This window comes from Arachis ipaensis, chromosome B07 (assembly GCF_000816755.2).
Source record: "Arachis ipaensis cultivar K30076 chromosome B07, Araip1.1, whole genome shotgun sequence".
In the NCBI taxonomy this organism is placed as follows: Eukaryota; Viridiplantae; Streptophyta; class Magnoliopsida; order Fabales; family Fabaceae; genus Arachis; species Arachis ipaensis.
The window spans coordinates 105802232-105827070 of record NC_029791.2 but is presented as its reverse complement, the minus strand read 5'-3'; the positions used below and the strand labels follow the sequence as shown (position 1 = coordinate 105827070).

The 24839-nt window shown below is 33.3% G+C and overlaps 3 protein-coding genes across 3 annotated transcripts in view; 2 read left to right on the top strand and 1 right to left on the bottom strand.

The window, feature by feature from the left end:
* Window positions 1-678, top strand: part of LOC107610074 (membrane steroid-binding protein 2) — a 2567-nt gene extending 1889 nt beyond the window's left edge. The window contains exon 2 of the mRNA XM_016312145.2: window positions 212-678. Within this exon, the coding sequence (XP_016167631.1) occupies window positions 212-491 (280 nt within the window). The 3' untranslated portion in view covers window positions 492-678. The remainder of the gene's footprint in view (window positions 1-211) is intronic.
* LOC107607569 lies at window positions 12757-15204 on the bottom strand. Its single transcript, XM_016309504.1, has 4 exons — window positions 14922-15204; window positions 14251-14393; window positions 13477-14120; window positions 12757-13126 (listed from the first exon to the last, which is right to left on the bottom strand). The coding sequence occupies exons 1-4, from the start codon at window positions 15202-15204 to the stop codon at window positions 12757-12759; spliced, it is 1440 nt and encodes a 479-aa protein (XP_016164990.1).
* Window positions 17854-24839, top strand: part of LOC107608407 (probable vacuolar amino acid transporter YPQ1) — an 8512-nt gene continuing 1526 nt past the window's right edge. Inside the window, exons 1-11 of the mRNA XM_016310202.2 lie at window positions 17854-18080; window positions 18602-18846; window positions 19560-19602; window positions 20399-20425; window positions 20518-20607; window positions 21858-22045; window positions 22726-22855; window positions 22933-23046; window positions 23958-24074; window positions 24306-24326; window positions 24707-24765. Of these exons, the coding sequence (XP_016165688.1) occupies window positions 18617-18846; window positions 19560-19602; window positions 20399-20425; window positions 20518-20607; window positions 21858-22045; window positions 22726-22855; window positions 22933-23046; window positions 23958-24074; window positions 24306-24326; window positions 24707-24765 (1019 nt within the window). The 5' untranslated portion in view covers window positions 17854-18080; window positions 18602-18616. The remainder of the gene's footprint in view (window positions 18081-18601; window positions 18847-19559; window positions 19603-20398; window positions 20426-20517; window positions 20608-21857; window positions 22046-22725; window positions 22856-22932; window positions 23047-23957; window positions 24075-24305; window positions 24327-24706; window positions 24766-24839) is intronic.

Sequence of the window (24839 nt, the reverse complement as noted above, 5' to 3'; positions counted from 1 at the left end):
GAAAGTCTTGGAGAATTAGTTGAGTTGTTTCTATATGATTTTAAGGTTACTGGTTCAAATCATGAAATCAGCAACTAAATTTGCCTCAGCTTATCGTAATGTGTTTGAATTGTCTTATTTGCAAATTTTGTTTAGAAAATGCTTTTGGCTCCCTCCCGCGGGGGCGTGCACCCTGCCTTGCCGAAAAACATAAGGATTATTCTGTATGCAGGAATTTTTATGGCCCTGGTGGGGCTTATGCGATGTTTACCGGAAAGGAATGCAGTAGAGCCCTAGCACTTTTGTCTTTTAAACCGGACGATATTAATGGGAACCTTGAAGGTTTGGACGAGTCAGAGCTCGCAATTTTAGAGGATTGGGAATATAAATTCATAGAAAAGTACCCAAAGGTTGGGCAGCTTGTTCCAGGACAAAGACCTCTGCAAAATGAGCACAATGAACAAGTTCAAAACAATTTGAACCTTGATGAGGCCAAGGAGGAACCAAAATAAAAATCATAGTGCCTAGTTAACTTTGCAGTTTTTTTCAAACTTGTGTATAGGTTGTGATGTGTGTTACTGAGGGCATACTTTATTGTATACGGTGATTGATACTTCAGAATTTGTATGACAATACATGGAATGTATATTTGTTCCGTTAAATTTTAACATTTCACTGTATAATAAGTCAATCTAGTAAGTGTAAACTTGTGAAAGCTCAGAGACAAATAGATAGTTTAACAATTGAATTTTGGTGAAACTACTACAAGGACTTACTGAGTAATTTTACCTAATTTTAGTGCTCCATACATTTTAGTTAAGGATAATTTCCAGGTAGAAGTAAATACTAAATCAGTACTCGAAAGATTTTGGTGCTGATAAAATGTTGCTTAATTTTTGTTATTGACAAAATAGCCCCCGAAAAATTTTAAAATTTGACAAAGTCACCCAAACGTGAGTCTGTGAAAGAATGACATCATAGTGAACGGAAAATGTTGATGTGGCTCTTGGAAGAGAGCTCCGATAATGGGGATGTGGCTCTTGGAAGAGAGCTCCGATAATGGCAAAGAGCTCCACGATGTTTCCAGCGACCTTCTTCTTCAACACGCCACTGCGTTCCCTTCCACCATGGCAGCTGAAGAAGAAGACCGCCATGGCACGCCGCTACATCTCATGGCGTTCTTCGTGTTTGCCGCTTCTTCTTCAACACGTCGCTATGTCCTCTTTTGCGTCCCCTTCCACTAGACCGCCATGGCACGCCGCTGCGTCGCCTTCCGCCATGACAGTACCTCGTCGCGTTCTTGTCTTCGCCGCTTCTTCTCTTCAACATGCCGTTGCGTCCCTCTGCCTCCCCTCTGCCATGGCAGCACCTCGTCGCTGCGTCCCCTTCCGCAATGGCAAAGAAGAAGAAGAATGCGTCCCCTCTGTCATAACACTGTTGCGTCCCCTTCTGCCATGGCAAAGAAGAACATTGGAAACGTTGCTGGAGCTCTTTGCCGACGGCCACATCAGCGTTTTCCCGTTTACTGTGACGTCATCTTTTCACGGTTGGGTAATTTTGTCAAATTTTAAAATCTTCCGGGGGCTATTTTGTAATAACAAAAGTCAGATATCATTTTGTCAGTGCCAAAATCTTTCGGATACCGATTTGGTATTTACCTCTTTCCAAGTATGTTCGTTATTCCCATCTTTTTATGAATTGAAAATCATTGATAAAATTTTAGAACTTTTCCTGCATGACAGAATTTCAAGTTTAGATGCTTTGTTCTGCGTCTTAGTTGAAAGAACTCTATGCTTGCCCATATGTTTTGTCTACTGCATTTGATGATAGATTCCAAACACATTTCACTAGTGGAAGTCATATTTGTGCTGAAAAGAATAAAATACACATTTTATTCTCTGCAATAAGTTCATTTAAGAAAAATGAAGTTATTTTGTGTAGAGCATTTTATATTTTTTGTCTCCCCGCTAGTTATCCTTGCAAAAGAAGTGACATCTGTTTCATGGTACAGTTGATTCGTTTTCTAAGCAACCCGGAAGTACTTTCTGGATGCACGCGAATCTCCAAGTTGCACATATCATGTTTATGTTGCTTATGCTACAATGGCCGTGTCTTGACAAAGATCCAAAGGTCCTACCTGTTTCCTTTTATTTATGTCTTTTGCTTTGTGTATTTATAAAGTTAGTTGATTATTATATGTATTGCATACATTCATGTGCTTTACAATAACTATTCTTCTGGATGAATGTCTTCTAGTGAAGAAGATGAGACTCATTAGTTAAAGGCTAAATGATAATATGATTACTTTTCCGGCTTTTCCATGCAGATGGCACATAATGTTTTTGATGCTGGGCTAAAACGCTTTATGCATGAGCCTGTTTACATTCTTGAGTGAGTTATATTCCCTCCTATCATTGAATCAACCTAATCATAAACAAACAATCTAATCATAACGATTAAATCAACCTAAGATCAAACCAAATCAACATACAGTTGAAGTGTTTGAATATAAATGTACTATCAAATATACAGGGAATCATCCTCTTTATAGAGGAATTATAGAAATAGAAATAACTAGAAAATAGAAAAGAAGAAAAAGATATTAGCCTAAAATAAAAGAAAGATTTATAATCATAAAATCTCTAAAATTAAGCTAAACCAAAAAAGAAAAATATTTATAACTAATTCTATTTACATAAAAGATTCATGAAAGGAATTAGGAATTTAATTTTGATTTGAAGATATTCTTCATTGACAGCTTGTTTATTATGCTATCAAAGGTTTTCTTGGTTAATCCTTTAGTTAGAACATCTACTAATTATTCCGTGGTTGGAACATACGAGATGCAAATTTGTCCTCTTTCAATTTTTTTCCTGATAAAATACTTGTCAATTTCAACATGTTTAGTTCTATCATGCAGCACTGGATTATGAGAAAAAGAAATTGCAGATTTATTGTCACAATACAACCTCATTTGTGGAAAAATGGGAACTTTTAGATCTTGTAGGATTTTCTCTACCCATGGTGCTTCACATATTCCATGAGCCACTGCTCTAAACTCAGCTTCTGCACTACTTCGTGCCACAACACTCTGTTTTTTACTCCTCCAACTAACCAGGTTTTCGCCAACAAAAGTACAATACCCAGATGTTGACCTTCTAGCCATGACATTCCCAGCCCAATCCGTATCTGCATAGGCTTCTACTTGAAGATGTCCATGCTTTCTGTAGAGTAACCCTTTCCCAGGCGACCCCTTCAAATATCTTAAGATTCTAAAGACAGCATCCATGTGTTCTCGACCAGGTGAATGCATAAATTGGTTTACCATGCTCACAGCTATATCCGGGCGTATATGGGATAAATAGATTAGCCTCCCTACCAACCAATGATATCTCCCTTTGTCCATTACATTTTCTGGTTCAGCTGGCTTCAATTTTAAGTAAGACTCTATAGGTGTTTCAGCAGCTTTACAAGCAAGTAATCTCGTCTCTTTTAAATGATCTAGGATGTACTTTTGTTAGTTCATAAAAATGCCTTCCTTAGACCTTGCAAATTCAATTCCAAGGAAGTATTTTTAATGAGCCAAGTTCTTTGATTTCAAAGGCTTTGACAAGCTTCTCCTTCAAGTCTTTTAGCTCCAAAAAATCATCAGCTGTCAGAATAATGTCATCCACATATACAATTAAGATGACAATTTTATTAGCTACTGAATGTTTATAGAAAAGTGTATGATAAGCTTGGCTTTGAGTATAACCAAGTCCCTTCACCACCATTTTAAGTCGTTCAAACCAAGCTCTTGGGGATTGTTTCAAGCCATAGAGAGATTTCTTTAGTTTGCATACTTTATTCCTCCCTAGTTCAGCCTCAAGTCCAGGTGAAAGTTTCATGAACACCTCTTCCTCTAGCTCCCCATTCAGAACAACATTCTTTACATCCAATTAATGTAAAGGCCAATTGTAATTCACAGCAAGAGATAAGAGAATCCTCACAGAGCTGAGTTTAGTAACTGGAGCAAAAGTCTCTCGAATAGTCTACTCCATAGGTTTGTGTAAATCTCCTAGCTACTAACCTAGCCTTATACCTCTCTATGCTTCCATAAGCATTGCACTTGATGGTGAAAACCCATCTGCAGTCAACTAATTTTGTATTTAGTGGTAAATCTACACTCTCCCAAGTTTTATTTTTCTTGAGTGTATGCCACTCTTCCATCACTGCTAATTTCTAATAGGGATCATCTAGTGCTTCCTCTATGTTCCTAGGCTCAAACAGATTTGTAATTTTAGAAGTAAAAGCTTGATGTTTTTGGGAGAGTTTTTGGTAAGAGACATAATTGGAAATAGGATAGTTAGTGCTGGTTTTGAGTATTTTTTTGTGCAGGTTCTGGTTTCTTTTCTAAGGGCTATTGGCAAGTTATTATTGGAAGTGACAATTTCATATTTACTTGGAAGTTCCTGAAGTACTACAGTTGGGCCATCTTCCGGATTTTCAGATTAGGTTGGTACAGAGATGATGGGCTGGTCTCTAGTCTTCTTCGAATATTTCCGAACATAACATAGAAACTCCTTTTCTGATTGTAGTATTTCTTTTTCTGTTTGGGTTCTAACTCATTCTGGCACAATTTCAGAATTGGTTTTCACAACTTGTTTTGTAATTGTTTCAGAATTTAGTTGATCAGTGAAAGTTGTATCCTCAATATGTAAGATAGGAGTGGGTAAAGATTCATGAAAAAAATTTTCTTCACCTAGATTCTCCCCCTAAAGAGAATTTTTCTGGAAAAAGGTTTCATGTTCCAAAAAAGTAACATCCATGCTTACATGAAATTTCTTGGTGTGTGGATTGAAACATTTATAACTTTTTTTATTTGGGGAATAGCCAATAAAAATGCATTTTTTTGTCCTTGGATCAAGTTTACTTCGATATGAAGGTGTATGCAAAAGCACAGTGCAACCAAATACTTTTAAAAGTAAGTCAGAATATAACCTACATGCTGAAAAATTCTTTTTGAAAGTATCCAATTGTGTGCAATAATTTAACACACGTGTGAGCATTCGATTTATGAGATAGGCTGCTGTTAGGACAGGAGTAAATACCCATAGTCGTCCCTTAGATTCACGCAATTACTCATAGTAATTTCTAAGATCCCGATTTCCCTATTGTAGTCCTCCAGATAGAGCTCCGAGCACTCAAACTAGTCCCTGACCATATTTCAGGTGATGACTCATCACCGGAGCGCTGACGTGGCCTTGGATTGCCACGCTGGAGGGCTCCCAACGGCTAGCTGAGCTGGCTAAGTTCCAATTTTTACCCAGATTGGTCCCTCCTATTATATGTAACCCTAAATCCCCAAATTCTCAGACACTTCTCCTCTTTGTCTTCTTCATCTCTTCTTCTTCTTCTTCTTTCATACACTTCTTCCTGTTTATACACTTCCATCTGGGTGATTCTGCAGTGTGATTCTGCAGCTTTACCTTGTTTTTCGCTATGGTACGCATAACAAACATCCTTACCTCCTCCAGCAATGTTATGATGGGTTTGGCTTGTGCATCCTTGATCTTAGAGTTGAACACTTCGTAGGCATTGTTACAGATGCTATCCAACTTTGGCTTATGGCTGAATAAGCTTCTAGTCCAAGCATCCATTGGCCACTTCTCTAAGTATGCTCAAGCACCCTCATTTAACCTTTTGATCTTGTCCATTCCATCCCTGAATTCTTGGTATGTTGTTGCCCTTGCACATTCCCACAGAAGTCTCCGTAGCTGTAAGTCCTTCCAATTCTTGTTGAAAATTTTCCATAAATGCCAGACGCAGAAACGGTGATGCACATCAGGCATCACCACTTTCAATGCTGATATCAGTCCCTGCCAGATTCAATAAACATTATAAACATTATACAGACATAATAGTCCCTGAAATTATAATCGTGACACCCTAACAACTAACCATCAATATCCAATGAAAGCACAATTCTTCACGGTAAGCATAACAGCACAATTCTTAATATAAGATCACATAAAATGAAAGCAAGACAATCAATATAAGGTCACACCTTTTGTATATCTGATATGAAGCACCAGCCATGATCTTTATAATACCCCAAGTCCTGATGAAGTAGCTCAAGAAACCATCTCCATGTCTCTGTATTCTCCACTCTGACAATAGCCCAGGCTATGACATAGATATGATGATTTGTATCTAACCCCACGGCTGACAAAATCTGGCCACCAAACCGTGTCTTCTGCATTTTTTTTGAAGTCACCCCCATGATAAAACATGATGTCCAACTTCTCTTTCATCTACAAGAAATTTTAAATTTTTATAATATACAGGGAGAATTTGAAAGCCTACTGATGCATTAAAAAAGAAAAATAATCACCACAATAAAACATATTTTTTCAATCCTCCATACATCTCCCTATTTTATCCCTGTTTCATTCGGGTATTACAGCAACCCCACAAATTCCAGCCAAGATTCAAACCCTAGACATTACAATGACACCAAAACTCCAGAACCTCAACTACACTAACAACTTGCATATCATCAACCAAAACTGTATTAAAAATGCAAAGCAAAAAAAAAAAAGGAAGGTTACCTTGAGTCTGATCACAACGTCAGAACTTCGTGTTTATGGTGAAGGAAGGGAAGAACGATAACAACTTCTGGTCGGATGACTTCTTCTCTCAAATTTTTCTAAACCCAGCAAATACAACCCTACTGCTACGCCATTGATGGGGAGATGAAAAAGAAGTCAGAGGGTGGAAGAAGAAGAGATGAGTGAAATGAAGTGTTTGTGTTGGGGGAGAAAACTGTTTTTCATACTAAATAACAACTATACGGCGTCGTTTTTGGCTTTCAAGGGCGCCAAACTCAAAACGACGACGTTTTGGACCCGTCCCATGTGGCAATCTGAGGCCACGTCACCGCTCCGGTGATGAGTCATCACCTGAAATATGGTCAGGGACTAGTTTGAGTGCTCGAAGCTCTATCTGGAGGACTACAATAGGAAAATCGGGATCTTAGGGATTACTATGGGTAATTGCGTGAATCTCAGGGACGACTATGGGTATTTACTCGTTAGGACAGCATCTCCCCATAAATACTTTGGAACATTATCCTCAAACATAATGGCACGTGCTACTTTAAGAAGATATTTATTCTTCCTTTTAGCAACGCCATTTTGTTGGGGTGTATTGGGGCATATAGATTGATGTTGAATACCTTTCTTTTAAAGAAATTCACCAAGATTTTTATTAAAGTATTCAGTGCCATTATCACTTCTTAATATTGAAATTTTTGTGTCAAATTGTGTTTCTACCATTATTGAAAAATACTAAAACATTTTAGAAACTTCAGATTTTTCATGCATAAGATAAATCCAACATAGTCGTGTGTGGTTAACTGGTTATCGATAAAAGTTACAAAGTATTTTTTTTCAAATTGAGTTGTTATTTTCGATGGACTCAAAACATCACTATGAATCAAGTGGAAAAGGTTTAGATGCATGATAAGATTGAGAGTAATAAGGAACTCTATGACTCTTTGAACGAATATAACTTTCACATTTAAGTAAGGAAGAATCAATATTCTTAAACAAACTTGGAAACAAATGTTTGAGATATGGAAATCCAGGGTGTCCTAGTCTATTATGCCAGAGTATTATTTGGTCCTTTATAGGCATAGAACTTATACCACTAAATCTTTGAACTATTTTATCCTCCGAAATATCCTCAAAATGATAAACCCCATCCATCATCTTAGCATTGCTAATCATCTTTTGCGAAGTCTGGTCCTAAAAAATACCATGAGTGTCAAAGAATGTCATAGCAAATTCGAATCCTTGCAGATTTTACTAATAGAGAGAAGATTACAAGAAAGCTTTGGTACATGTAGGATATTTTTTAGGTCAATATTTTTGGACAATTTAATTGTACTTTTTCTAGCAATAGATGAAAAATTACCATCAGCAACTCTAATTTTCTCATTTTCAAAGCAAGGAGAATAAGTTTAAATAAAGGAGAAAAGCAGTCATATGGTCAGATGCACCTGAATCGACAATCCATAGTGCATTCAAGTTTGAGGTGCAATTAAGGGACATAGAAATACTAAAATTACCTATTTGAACCAAAGGACCACTAGGAGTACTAGACACAGAACTGGAATTTAACAGCCTTATGAGCTGCTCAACGTGTTCCTTACTCAATGATTTTTCAGCCTCATGAGCAGTTGGGGTAGAATGTATTTTGGAACTGGATTTACTGCCTTTAAGATATGCTGGTTTTCCATGAATCTTCCAGCAGGTTTCTTTGGTGGGACGAGGTTTATTGCAGTGGTCACACTAAAGATTGGAAGGGTGCTTTTGATTTGATGAACTTTTAAGTGCAGCATGTGCTACTAAGAGTGCATTAGACTCCAAAGAAGTCTGTTAAGTCTTGCCTTTTTCCATCATCACAGCTCTACGAGTTTTCTTTCTTCTAACTTCAGCAAATACTTCTCCAATCGGGAGTAGGATTGCTCTTCCAATAATTCTTTCACAAACTTCATCTAGCTCCACATTGAGTCTTGCAAGAAATTGGAATATCTTCCCTTCTTCCACTGTTTGTTGGTGGTGTTTGGCATTAGTGGCTGAATTCCACTTGTAGTTATTGAAGTAGTTAAGATCCTGCCACACCTGCTTCAATGTGTGAAAATATTTGGTGACATTGTCACTCCCTTGTTGAATTTCTCTAGCATTTATAGTAAGTTCATAAATCTGCGATTTATTCCCAAGATTAGAATACATCTCCTTTACTCTATCCCACAATTCTTTGGCAGTGGTATAGTACATGTAGTTACTACTGATATCATCTTCCATTGAGTTCACCATCCATGTCATCACCATGAAATTTTCGGTATCCCACATATTATATTGTGGGTCAGTGACGCTAGGCTGGCTTCGCTCACAGGTGAGATATCCAATCTTCCCTCTTCCACGGATATACATCTGAACGGATTGAGACCACCTAAGGTAGTTTGACCTATTGAGTCGAAATGTGTGGAGTCACCACTAACTAGTACCCGTTGCTCAGATTTTAAATCTAATGGAGTAGGAGTGGTGTTCTCCTTCTGTTCAGGATTAATGACTGAAGAACTATCAGTCATAATTATAAATCAGAGGTACAGTGCAGAGATTCTGTTCTGATACCAAGTTGAAGTGTTTGAATATAAATGTACTATCAAATGTACAGGAAATCATCCTCTTTATAGAGAAATTACAGAAATAGAAATAACTAGAAAATGAAAAAAAAAAATAAAAGGAAAGATACTAGTCTAAAATAAAGGAAAGATTTCTAATCATAAAATCCCTAAAATTAAGCTAAACCAAAAAAAAATATTTATAACTAATTTTATTTACATAAAAGATTCATGAAAGGAATTAAGAATCTGATTTTGATTTGATCTAGTCAACACATACTTAGATATTATATCACTTCAACATATCCTTAGTATGACTAGCTTGCTCTCTTAATATTTGGATCTTTGTAAACATACATCCACTAATGTTGGTTTATGTGCCTCTTATTGTTATGTCTTTGCTGTCTCTGAACAAAAATTGTACTAGTTCTTTTGATCTTGTACTACCTCTTTTTCCGAGTTAGATGATATCGTATTGCCTCACTGGTTGTACATGTCGTCATTTCTATTAAAAATATTTCCTTTCATATTCAAAGTATTATTGACTGAGTATTAAGAATGTTTTCATGATGCTTTAGATATGCTGATTTCTTGAAATGTTTGAACGATGACCAAAATATACGAGCTTTATTTGAGAGGGCATTAAGTACACTTAAACCTGAGGAATCGGTTGAAGTAGGTCATTTTTTTTTCTTCCCTGCTTCCTTGTTCTTTTGGAGGGAAAAATGAAAACACATCTTTTAAGTACTTAGTTATATGATCTGGTTATGCTCCATTTTGAGAACAGTTGCATGACGACAGATTTTATATCTTTCTTGAACCATATATTAACCATGCATGTGTTCACTAGTATTTGCTTGGACTCTATAGAATAAATATTCTCATTTGCACTTAATAATTTAGTCACATTTGGGCTCTTTACATCAAATATTTGTTTGAATGCTACTTCTTTTTTATGGGGAAAAACCATCTTAAAAGTGATTTAGGTTTTTTCCTTTTCCCCCTAAACACAACTCCTAATGGAAGTCTAGTGGTTTTGCATTCCACCACATGGCTGGTTAGAGAAATTGCATTAAAACAAGTCTTTGTAATGCAGAACATCATTGTATGCCTGTGAATTGATTTAAGTGGAGTGTATAACTTAATCCTATTCATTTTGTAACACATTTCAACTTTTCCTCAAACAGATCAAATTAAAAGGTTTTTATTTGTGTTACCATGAAAGAGTTAGCACCTTGAAAAAATCCTTAAAGAGAAGTCCTTTCCAGATTGACAAAAGAAAAACAAATAATTCAAGTTTTTCAATGTAATGGAAATTTTAAACTTCATGTGGTAAATCTACTATCCTTGATTTTTCTTGTTATGTATGGACGAAAGGCTGCATATTGTTTTAGCGATTCTTTGGGCAGGTCTTGAGAACTAATACGTTATTTTAGTTTGGTTTGGCATTTCTTTAATATTAAACTTTTGGATTGAAGGCCTTAGCAGAAATCATAGAATAGTAGGATCTTATGAGTTGACATGAACTCATCATTTTTAGGAACTATTGAACATCATTTATGTAAATCTGTGATTCTTTTATTTGAAAAAAAAAATTATTTCATTTTTAGAAGGATTGGTTCTAAGTGGTGAAAGTTAAAACCATGGTGAAAGGGTACATGAGTTCAAATGAGGGCCAAAGTCGACGAAAAAGATTGAAATGAATATTTTATTGTATTCTTGGAAATATTTGTGATGGTTTTTACAAATAACATTAGCCTCTCTTTTTTTCTTTTTTTAATTTTATTTTATTTTTAAATTTATTGTGTACTAATTTAAGTACTAAATGTGCAAGTACATAAACCCTTCTAAGCAGTTAGTTATTGGCCTCTATAGTTTGGTCATCAGTTCCCTATTATTAAATTGATATACCTAAAGAAACGACGGTCACGTATTCATGTATCAATTATAATGTTATTTTTGCGGTTTGCCACTCTTTTGCTCTTCTGGAAAGATTTGTGTTAGTATTATGAATGGAGCATGTAAGTTCCATGAAACGGAACACTTTTCAGCTAGATTTTCTATGTATGCTGTGTTGTGTTCATACTTCATTACTGCCGCAAGCAACTACCGAAGGAGGATCAAAATTTCCATCGTTAATAACATATTACTATCTAAGATTGGAGTGTGTAACACTTGTCGATCAAGAACATTGGCTATTTTGTTTACTTGAATTGCCACTATAATTAATTCAATTTTATTTCATGTATTCAACTAGTATATTTAACGGGGTCCTTGAAGCAAGAATACTTTAAATTACTTGTTTTTTTTTTTTTTTTTCATATTTTAAGTTAATTTAATTTTAGCCAGATCATTTTCTTTGGTCCATGATGACAGTAGATAAGAGTGATGAATAATATTTTCCAAATTATTTACTTAATTATGACCTTTTTGTCACGGTGGTATTTATTATTTCTTTTTGAAATGCTTGCCTCCAAGGAGAGCTTACAGAGCATCTGTCTAACCTTTTTCTATCGTCGCACGTTTGGTTATTGATTCCTTCATTTGCTATTTCGTTTTTAATATTCCTACTTAAATAAAAATGTTAAAAATATCTTTTTATAAAGATTTTTATGTTAAAAGTGTATTTTGTTTGTTTAGCTTGATGGGAAGAAAAATGCTGGTTAAGAAATTTTAATAAAAGCACACGAAATTTCCTTTATCATTATCAATTTAATTTGTGTCATAATTAAGATTAAATAACTGGGAGTAGAATTTCCAAGTCGTTTTCCAAAGAGTTGACACAAGGTGCAATTTATTGGTCAGGAATTTTTTGAAAAATTTTAGAGTTGGAAACGGAAAAATAAATGACGATCAATTAAAACAATAAATAATGACAAGAGGTATTAGATATTGAAATAAAAGGCCTTGGCTAGGAGAAGATTAATTGAAGTTTCTATCTTTGTTGACCTTCCCAAGTATAATAGTAAAAGGTTGGCGCTTCCTCTTAGTGATTCTCTAACTAATAAAGGAAAGTCAAGCAGGTGACACTAACTCTGATTCACAAGTCCTAATCACTTCATAGGGAATGATTAGAGTTAGTGAAAATTGAGTTAGCCAACCATTTTTAATTACAGATTATTAATACTTGAGTATTCCAACTCAAGGTTTTCAATTAATCAACTCCAAAGCAAAGTTGGGAGCTCTACTCCATTAACATGAATGTCATTTTCACAGACATGTAAAGGGAGTAGATAGGAGACATGGTAATTAAAATTAAATTAATAAAAATAAATTTGAAGCTGATAATTAATTAAAAGAAATCAAACAAGTAATGGAATTAAATATAAAAATAGTTCATTGCATTAATAAACTCAAAATTAACAATATTCAAATATGACCACAAGAAATTAAATGGAAAACAAAAGAGTAGAGTGATAGAAAGGCAAACTATGACGATGATAACTCCACTTGAAGGTAGTAGTAACTCTCTCAAAATCCAAATTGAAGCCAGAACTAATAGTGCTAAGAACCCTAAGAGAAGTAGTGTTTCTCTCTCTAGAATCCCAAAAACTCAAAAAAGTCAAAACTAAGTGAAAGTGAATGTATGTTGAGTCCCAGCTACACCCCTAAACAACATTGATGATTGAATTTGCAGATATTCCTACGTGATTCATAAGTAAAACTTTTAAACCTCTCTTACTCTTAACTCTTGAAAGTGCCACATATAATTGGTCATGTGTAAAAATTGGTTTGGGAAAGCACAATCCAACATGAGATAAAGTTTGTCCCTGAGACTTGTTAATTGTCATAGCAAACGATACTATTATAGGAAACTGTCTTCGTTGGAATCTAACTGGGACGGTTTCATTTGTTGGTACCATATTCATTCTTGGAATCAAAGCAATATGACTAACATTGTTACCCGTTAAGACTTCACATTCTATGACATGATTTCCAAATTTCCTAACTTGTAGCCTTGTACCATTACAAAGACCACTGAATTGGTCAATATTCCTCAGTAACATCATCGGAACACCAATCTTGAGTATTAATTTATGTGGAGGCAAACCAGAGCAATTTATGCTATTCAGTAATTTAGGACCATAGAGATCTAGTTGACTCTACTCCATATTTCCTTCATCCATACAAATGAAATCCGAACTAAGATATAATTTTCCCCTCCAGGAATGATAGCATCAGATGGTTGTTGACATCTTCAACGATGTCTATTGTGGGAGCCAGTATAGTTCTTGCTTTGAAAAAATCCTTTGAGGACATGTTTTCCAAAATATTTGGATAAGAAAAATGAACCAACTCATCAAATGCTGGTCCGAAGAAGGAATAACAATATCTCCTGGAAGACATATCTCATATTCACATCCATATTGTCACCTATTAGACCATCACCAACTTTCAATAACCACTCACCAAATTGCTCTGTCTCATCTTGATCTGAAGCAGTCGTCTCTACAGAGAGTCTCATGTTTTTTGTTAGTTTGAGCACCTGACAAAACTTCCAAAGGTAAGACGAATTCACGGTTGAATGAACTATATCTTGTCTCGATCCTCGTGGAATGACATGAAGAATTTGTTTAAAGTCTCCACCTAGTACAACCACTTTTCCTCCAAAGGGCAAATCTTTGCTATATGTTGGAGAACACCTCATGATATCACCCAAGCATTTATCAGGCACTTCATAGCAGTACCTACTAACCATTGGAGTCTCATCCCAAATTATAAGTTTGGCTTTCAACAGCAACATTGCTTGAGGGGAACCAGGTTTGATGTTACATACAGAATCTTCAGTTATGTTCAGCGGTATTTTGAACCTTGAGTGTGCCGTTCTTCTATTGGGAAGAAGTAAAGATGCAATACCACTCGGAGCAACGTTTAACACTATATCACCCCTTGAGCGAATCTCAGCAGACATAAGGTTCCAGAGAAATATTTTTCCAGTACCCCCATGACCATACACAAAGAAAAAACTCCCCTTCATCACAATACACAGTTGTAACAATTTTATCGAATGCATATCTCCGCTCAATTGTTGCGATGGCTAACATGTCTGAGGCATTTTTCTTTAAATCATCCCTGTTAAAGTTTAGCTCTTCCCTAATAACCCTTTCGGTTAACAAAGAACTATCAATTTCAGTTGCAAAAGGCATTGGAGGATAGTCTTTCAAGGTTTTACCATAGGAACGTAAGATCTTGTCTATATCCATTAAGCACAACTGCTTAATCTCATCATCTGACATTGTTAATTCTACATATTATATGATACTGTAAAAATTCAATCAAACTAAAAATGATCAATAAGGAAGAACTTTTATCATTGTAATTAATAAAAACTCACCCCTCATGTTCATCACAGCTCTCTGTCGATACAAAATATCATCTGAGAGTTCATACCAACATCTATCCCAGACATGTTCTGGTCTTGAGATATTGTTGGATATTAATAGAATGACAAATAACCTCCTAACATATGATCCTGAGGCCTATGAGCTTGCTTTCTTAATTGCATCAATGAATTCTTTGTCATCTTGCAAGAGTCCAAGGACGAAGCATGCATCTCTATACATAGCATAAATTATTCCTCCTACTGTTCTTATATCTCGAAAACTCATACATCCTCTTTGAGTATTCAAGAAAAGTCGTTGGTAATATTCTTCAATATTTGCTGCAAAAAATTGGGTTAAAATCCCACTTTTAAGTTGTTAAATGGATTAAGCTACGCTATTTTAATTATTATGTAGCTACACATCCGCATAAGAATAAGCATAAGTCAGACTTCGAGTATAGGGATATGACATGTTCGCCGCCATCCATCCCAAAAACATGGACTTATGAGATATTGCTCTTTCGACGATATCATTCACATTAGAAGTTTCACCATAAACCACATGTTGCTCATCCACCAAATGGAATGGAAGTCTAATCACAAATGGTTCTTTCTCTTGGATTTCGTATCTAAATAGACGCCAGACTGCCTCACATGCCGAAATGTACCTATAATCGTAGTAATTCCTAATTTTCCTCAACAACTTGTGTGGCTTCTGACGGATCACCAGCATTGTATAGAGTAGTTGTTACGTGGTCATTACCCTTGTGTACATACTTAAACAGATACTTAATAGAACTTGTTTGGCATGTGTATTCCACATTTATGTGGCACCCGAACTTGAGCAACAATTCTGGATTATACGAAACAATGAACTTATTGTCTAGTACACATTCCTTTTCTTTACTGTTCGACTGTTATCAGTACGCCTATATTTGGAAAATTTGGTCTCATCAATGAGTGTTCACTATCTAAACTCTTTAGGATAGAACTTTGAACATGATTCATTCTTTATGCAAGGTGAATTCTTGTTGTACGGACCACATGGACCATATACCATGTAATTTTGAATAGCTCCATGTAGATTTGGCCTTTTATTTTCATCAGGAATCTCAACTGTTATAGATTTGGCCTTTCATTTTCACGTCAATTTCAGAGAGGAGAGGAGAGAAGTGTGGGAGTGGGAATGGGTTACGGGCTTAAGCCGTTGGGGATTCAGTTTTTTTTTAAAAAGTCAAAATGGCACCGTTTGGAGGAGTTATTAACAAACCGAAAACCCTTTAAAAAAACTAACCAGTTCTAACGGTTCACCGATTAATCACATATACGACCGGTTTTGTAATGAGTTTTTTTGTCAAACGATTTACTCATAACATCTGTTAAGTCATTTTTAAATTTTATAAAATTATTTATAATAATTACAAAAAGTGTTCATAATAAAAAATTTCAAAATTTTATAAAAATATTTTATTTAAAATTGTTAATAAAATCTTAGTTGTACTCTGTTTCAAAATAAATAATTATAATGATATTAGTATTTTATACAACAACCCATACAAAAAAAATTTAAATTTCATACAATATTTTTTCGTTCATTTTTAATAGCTCATAAATACAAAAAAAATATTGTACGAAATTTAAATTATTTTTGTATTAATTTTTATATAAAAACCCATAACATTATAATTATTCAGAAGTTGCATATAATTCGAACCTAATGAATTTAATTTACTACGTATTTGCCTAAATCGAATTTATTCAATTCGATTTATATAGAGATGCAAATTCGATTTATTTAATTTAATTTATTTTTGTATGTGGTATGATTTGATTGAAAGAGCAATAATTTATAATTTTACCTAGCATCAATAAATGCAAATTATGATTTGATTCTTCTATAATTTTATCTAGCATCAATAAAATTCCACTATCACTGGTTTTTAAAAAAAATTAAAATCTAAAACGATGGTTAAAAATAAATAAAGAGAATAGATTTAATTCTTCTATAATTGTATGCGTTTTTTTTTTTCTGATTTGCGTTTTTATCACAATCTACAAGTTCTATGTTTTATAACTTAACGATAATTCATATATAGTATATAAATAAATTTAATTAGAATAAATAACAATTTATTTATTTTATTTTAGACTTTATAAATGAAAAGACTAATTCACCAATATAACGAATTATAATTAATGTAATATAATTAATTAAGTTTAATAAATTATAATAAATTATATTAATTATATTAATATTTAAATATCTAATCAAATTAATTAGTTGATATAATTAAGTCAGTGCAATAAATTGTATTGAATGAGTTAAAATAATTAAATCGGAAAACACTCTTCAAAGTATGTCACGTCAGTTTCATTATTAAGTACAGACATCCAATTTTTATATAATAGAATAAATTTTGTTTGGATTAATCCACATGTTGTCCTATAATAATTCATATGATGATTTTAAACCGAAGGGCATGAACATTGAGTTCTTTTACCCTTGATACTTTGAAGAAATTGATCTAAAAAATGAAGTTATTTCTAAAATGACATATCGCACACCACATGTGGAAGTTAGGAGTTGACTGCTTTTGAATGTTGACCATGATATAATATGTATAAATTTATTTTTTATTAAGTTTTTATATAATTTTTATTAGTTACTTTCTATTTATCACGAATTCCATTAAAACAGGTGATATTTTATTCTAAAAATTGTTATCTACATAATGATATTTCAAATTTCATAAATAGATATCACAGAAGTTAATTGTACATATGAGTATTATCATTAAGTTTTACGTGATGAATTAATAAGATATAAAGTTGTTTACTATTGTAAAAAATTAAATTAGTACTTTTTTTTCTTTAGAAATTAATTAATCTAAAATCAAAATCTTTAGAGACCTAATTGTCACTCTAGTCTATTTTATTCGATGAAAGAAGAAAGTAATAAATATAAAGATAAAAATGGCATTACAATTTCATTTTGTAATGAAATTCTAAAGGATGAAACCGTAATTTTAATAAACTTTTAAGAGTGAATACTCAATTTGACCCTTGACAATTATCTCAAAAAGATTATAAGGACTCCAAACAAAAAAATATATAATTCTGTCTCTGATTTTTATTTTGATGAGACTGATTAGTTTTTATAAAAAAAAAATAAAAAAAATGTAACATAAAAGCTAATAAATTCCATAAAAATAAAGGTCAAAAATTAAATTAAATATTTTTTTTTGTTAAAAACGTCGATATCTTTTAAAATAATTGTGAGGCTGTTTAGAATTTTTTTTAACTTTTAAACTTTCTAGTCAACAAAGACCTTCAAGAATCAAGATCCAATATTACTCCATCAAATCCCATTGGAATCGGAACCCAATTTACATGAAACACGAAGTAGTATCATATACTTATATATACTTAGAACACTACGCTGAGTGCTCTCATTCTTTCTTTCTTTCATTCATTCTCAAACTCTTATAACAGAGATTTACACACACACATTCACTTTCTTTTTATCTCTCTCTTTTCTGGCTTGAAAAGAACCCTCGTTGTTACAACAGAAAGCAGCTTCTTTAACAGTTTGCTCCGTTTTGTTTGCAGGTACACATGTTCTATATATCTTCTTTTGCATGCACCGACCTAACTCGTTTCTTTCGACTAATCCGCTTATTTTTACAAATGTTGATTCAGTTTTTCTTTTATCCATAAATTTTTTGATGGTTCTTTCTTTCTCCGTTTCTTAATTGGCTTAGACACCCTAGCTAGAACGATTCAAAGTTTTCTTTTTAGGTTCACACTGCAACACAATAACAACCAACGTCAATTAGAAATGTGCCAATATATCAATATGAATAATGAATTCATAATACGACAACTGGACAGCTCGACATTCCGTTCATGTTCTATTACTTCTTTTTCAATGTTATTATTATATGGATATATTATTTTATTTATATCTTTAACTTTTTATGCTGTGTTTCTGAATCTCTTATTGTATAGTACAGTGTAAAATGATACTTGAACCAAAAGGTTTGTGTTCCAGTATTATGCGTCTGCATTGTCAATGATTTATTTATTTAACTTTTTTTTCTTTAATTTGTTGGTGGTAATTCACATTGCAGCTTTGTTTTGATGCAATGGGGATGTTGGGAAGCTCCACCACCTCATTGTGTCTTGGAAATCATCATTGTGTTGAATTGGCCAAAAAGCATATGATGAGTAATGTGAGAGAAAAAACTTCAAAGGCATTAGGCGCAATCGGTTTCATTGTATGGGTCATTGCTGAGATACCTCAAATAATCACAAACTACAGAGAAAAATCAACCGAGGGTCTCTCTGCTACTTTCTTGATTACATGGATCATAGGGTAATTGATGAGGGTTGTTGCATTGTTCTTATTTATTCCTAATATATGATAATATGATATGATATGATGTGATTTGTTTGCTCCTAATTGTTACCTTTAGTTCACAATATCTGTCACTTTGGCCATTTATATATTGATACCAAAGTTGTTTATTAAAATACTCCTTTTTTAACTACTATTTTATAGTATAAATATTTTATTGACTTTTGCTTGGAGGGTTTAGGTGAAAGATGCTTAATAAATATTGCACTGAAATGTGAGAATCTTAAATATATTGTACTAGAGTGACAAATATTAAAAACCAGAGGTATTAATTATTTGTTCATTGTTAGTTTTGTTTATCTGTTCTGTGGTTTTAGTTGAAGATTTTAATCTTTAACACTACTTTATACTTGATGGGAATGATCCCTTCAACTTTGAGATCACTATATACGTATGTGATTTGTGGAGTGTGTTTGAATAATCTACAAAGACCAAAGAAAAACTTGAAAAAAAAAATACATTGTAAAAGACCTCATTTTAAATAGTACTTATGTTGAAATTTTGGTTTGAAAAGAGACCAATGGCATTGATTGTTTTGTGTCCTCAAATTTGTAACATTTTCAAGTCTTCTCATTTCAGTTTTTCTGTTTCTTTGATTATATCTGCATGAAGTTCCCACCACCTGTATAATAGTTCCATACAATTTTTTATTTCTTTTTTTAATTTTGCAGAGATATATTCAACGTCTTTGGATGCTTGCTGGAACCAGCTACCGTGAGTGTTTCTTGTGTCTGAGATATTTAGAAGCATGCCTTTTAGGATCAATCTTAAAATTTGCCATTGCTTTCTCCTATGTTAACATTCATATCAACATGAATGATGATTGTTGAATCAAATCCAAAGAAATACCCAAAAGATTTTTATGTTGGTTTTTCCAGAGCCTAACATGACTCTCCACTTTTAACAGGCTTGGTATCAGGCTAAGTAAAAAAGTTTGCAACAAACACTAAATATTTTAATAGTTATAAACTTTATATATTGGAGAAAGCGAAATTTATTCAAAGTCTCCTAAGTGATGCTTTTCTTTGTTAACCTTTGATTTTGAAGAAAGGAAATTGCTAAAAAGCCATGAACATTATTCTGGCTACTCCTCTATGACCCTATCTAGTTATTCCGAATTGTCTCTTTGCCACAAATTAAATCTCTGGCAAAAGGATATATGAATAACAAACTTATAACACATACTGCGTTACTATATTCCGAGCAGTGGAAACATGTTTATGCTCAATATTCTCTTGGATCCTACTCATTCAGAAAATCAATTTTCTTATGAATATTTCATTATCAAGATTTAAGGTTTCTATACTTTTTATGGAGATAATGCTCATTCCTGGTGTGCACACACATGTTCAGTCCAATATTTATTCATAACACACAAGAAGTCAAGAACATAATATAATTCACGCACATTATATAACAATTAGCTCGGTATACATTTAAAATCACAGATTTTGTGATGAATCTTAATTTAATAAGGGTATGCTAATGATTTTGTTTCTTGTTTATGCAGCTTTCAACACAATTATATACAGCAGTGGTAAGGATTCTAGTTAGTAACTGATATATTCTTATACCTACTAAGTTATTTTTTCTTAATCTGATTTTTTCACCTGTTGTGTTGATTTGCAGCTGTATTTCATCATAACTGTTTCACTTTGTTTACAAGCAATATACTATGGACACATATATTCTCCTATGAAGTATCATAAACAGCTCAAGGTGCAATTTCATACTTTATAAATTGATTAAATTCTGAAACGGTCACAGACATGCTATTGTTTTGTTGATGTTCTTTGCCTCCTTTGACAATTGAGATTGAGATTTCATGAGGACTCTGAATGTAAATAGAGAATCAATTGCGGAGGAGGTATAATTTATTCTATGTGAAATGATTTGCATAACATCTTGGTGATGATAATTCACACAAACTCAACATTTTTGCTCTTATCAATTGTATACTTTTCATTTTCTACAAATAAAAATGTTTTTAATATCCTCATTTAATTCACAGAAATAGCTCATGGTTGAATTGGAAACAATATTTATATCAGAATATCTTGAAGAGTGCTTGATCAAATTGCATGATCGAGAAAGAGTTAGTGTTATTCATAATATACTTTCATCCATTGTTTTCTTGCTAAAGTTATAGCGTATTAAAAATATGATGTAACACAATCACATTATATATATCTCCATACTCTAGAGGCAATTTTCTTTTACCTATTTGGACTATATTATCATATTGCCGACCCCACCTAGTGGGACAAGGCTTTGTTGTTGTTGTTGGACTATATTATCATATTAGACTTTAGCTGGAGAGAAAAAGATTCACTATATACTATTTCTCTACTAAAATTATATTCTAAAGTGTGTAAAAACTGTAAAATATAAGCTACTCTATCAAAGTTGAGATACTTAGGTTGTGTTGGATACTCTCTTTAAGATAGAAATATAGAGACAGTGGAGAAAGAAATTTGTTTGGTTATGGAAATAGATGGAGGCACAAAATATTTCTATCTTGGAGACAAATATTTTCTGGACTTCCAAATATTAGGAACAGAAAATATCCATCTCCATCCTTAAATAAATATTGAAAATACCTTAATTTCCAAAATACGCACATGGTAATCTAGGAATACGTTTTTTCCATTTCATTCAGGGCACCCCTGAAATGGCCAATTAACTTCTAGTTCGCATGAATTGGGCTGGTCCATTTCACGAGTGCTGCAAGTGAAATGGACCTGAAGCCCATTTTGCGAGTGTCCCATGTGAAATTGCTGAAGCTTACTCCTGGAAAGCTTTTACCAGATGCGCATTTTGGAAATTAATGTATTTTTAATATTTATTTAAATAAAAAAGCCTCGTCTATGTCTCTCGATCTTTGTATTTCTATCTCAAAGATAAAGTTCAAACACAACCTTTATAGTAATCTCTAATTGCCTAATATACTGTATCTATCTGTGTTCTAGATCGCCAATGATGGGAAAATTGAGACACCAACAAATTTGGAACAAAACCACAGTGGAATGAATAATGGAAGTGATGCTGATCAAAGTAAGGAGTTTGATGACTATATTACACACAATGCTTTGAGTTCTACAATTCCTGTTCTGATCATTACTAAAAGAAGTTCTGATGGAAGGGAAATATGCCACCAGTAATTATCTATCTCTTATGTGTTGTTCTGCCTTTGTCTTGGTTATTTTTTTTGAAAATTCTATTGAGTGTGACATAGAAATCTTAAAATGCAAATACATTTGAACTTAATGAATGATAAAGAAATTGAGGTGGCCAGGGACTTTACAGGCAATTAAAGTAATGAAAGTCGATTTGTTTTATCAAGAAGTGGCAGCCCTTTGCAACATCACTGGATAAGATTAGAAAAAAACAAATTGAGTACAAAAATTGGTGGTTATTTTAATCAATGGTTCAGTATCCATTTATGATAATAAAATCAGGCAGTGCTACTTTCATATACTGTTGTACTCAAGCTTCTAAAGACCTTTTCTGTTTAAAGGAAAAAAGTAATTCTTGAATATGATGACTTGGTTATAAGAGTGAAATAAAGACGTGACAAAACTATAACGGTTGTGGGGTTATGAAAGTAATAGACTAATCACATTTAAGGCATAGTTTATATTTTTCATATCATGTTCCTTATGATTAACTACAATGAGCTCCAAATTGTATTGTTTCTTTGGATTAATCTCTTCAGAATATATCCAACATGTTCATTTTGTTGCTTTTCATTTTAAGTGTTTTCTTGATTTCAATGTTGAAATTTAACTGAATTTTGATGTTGAAGATTCTTATAAGTCCTTGTTTTCAATTCATTAGGTCACCAACGTATCCATCTCTGACAGCGGAATCCGTCTTAGCCCAGGATCCAGTAGAAGAGCCCTTGCTTCACTCCTCTGCTGCTACACAATCTGATCCAGTTTCAAAGATCAAAACTACTCTGTGTTTGGTAAACTTTTCGACTTCAAATTTACATATTTAACTATCACTGCATTGCAGCCTATTCACATCTATGATTTTGCTCAGGTTTCATCATTAACTTTGCTTGGTGTCTTCAATCTGCTTCAATCATCAGATAGAGGAATGGTCCAAAAACCAAGTCAAGAATTTGTGATCTACGTCGGACGTAAGCTTTTTCAGGTAATGTAAGATACAACTTGGTTACTATCTGCCTTGGTTGAATTTCCATCTTAATTATTTATACTAGGCACTGTATACTATAAGAGAATGAATAACCCAATTTATTAGCTGAATTTTTTTTTTCATTTTGGTTATTTGTTTGGTTTACATTATTGGTGGTAACATCCGTCATAGACAACCATGTATTGAATGAAAATGAAGAGAGTATATATATATATATGGGAAATGCTGACCTTCACTCCTATGGAGTGAATGTTGCACTTTAAAAGAGTGAAGGATAGGATTCCCCTCTAACTAACACATTGTTTTAAAGCTAATATTTCAGATTGATAAATAATAATAATAATGTAAGTTAAATAATAGAGAAATAATAGAAAAGGAGGACCCCAAGAGTTAAGAAAGCCTATAAGAATTCGACAACTCATCAATCCTAGTTCTAGATAGCATTTTTTTACTGAAATTTATCTTTGCATCGCTAAAACTCCCTATAAATAATTAAATAGCGATGACACATTTATTTGCATATTTTCTTGTTTGATCTTATATAGCTCATTCTGTAGTCTTGCGAGTGTTAATTGAACATTTGAACTTATTCTCAAACACTCGTCTACTAGAAATAACATCATAACTAACTAACTAACTAACTTCTGCTCTAACCAACTAATTCCAGCTGGAACCTAGATAATTTCCTTACTTCTATTCACACTGATTATAATACCATTAGAACTAGTCAGTAACTTATGAATCTGATATTTTAAATGTGGAACTGTTTGGTTATATCTTTTGATTGCTAGGTAAATCCTGACACTGGAAAAGATTCTATTTTAACAAAATTGAAGCTTATATTGATTTTCAAATGTTTTATAGAATGAAACAAAATCCCAGTTCTTTTCATGTTACAACAATTTCAGGTTAGTGGTGATCAGCAAGCAGAGCATCCTGTAGAACACAGTAGTATTGGGACCTTACTTGGTTGGGCAATGGCATTTATATACATGGGTGGAAGATTTCCTCAAATTTGTTTAAACGTGAGTTGTATTTTTTGGTCCAAAGTTTTCTCATTGTGTTAGAGAAAAGTTACATAGGGGCAAGAAATTTTATAATTGCAATGGTAATAAAGTTACATGAGTACTTGGAAAGTTATGCTGTCTATTATGTTAATTTCAATTTTTAGAAAGCTTCATTGAATTACTAGTAGATCATATAATGAGGTTTCCCTTATGTTTATATTGACCTTTTGATGCTTATCAATTTTGCAGATGAAAAGGGGTCACACTCAGGTTAGAGACTCCAACCCTTAAAACTAGTTATTTATTTGTTTTTAGAATTTAATTTTGATGTACTATCAGTGTAAAATCATTTTATGCATCCAATTACATAACGCCATATTAGCAAAAATAACTACCGTTTATATTGACTACGTGAATGGTCATCCAAGAGAACGGTTGTGATTGCATGACTGTGTAAAATATTTTTACACCGTCAGTGCATCAAAATTAAACTCGTTTTTATTCTTCTTTATTATTTTTTAACGGGAAACTTTTTTGAGTTAGTGGTATGGTAGAGACATGTCTGATGTCTCCCCCTTGTCAAGTTATCATCGCAATTTGCAATAAAGATACTTGTTTACGGGAATAAAGGTCTCTTTTATGATATGTAGGGCGTCAATCCTTTGATGTTTCTCTTTGCTTTGGTTGGGAATTCTGCCTATGTAGCAAGGTATGCTGACACTATAGATATACAGTGAGAAAAGATGGGCTTATATGAGAGTGGAAGGGAAAAAATCTAACCAT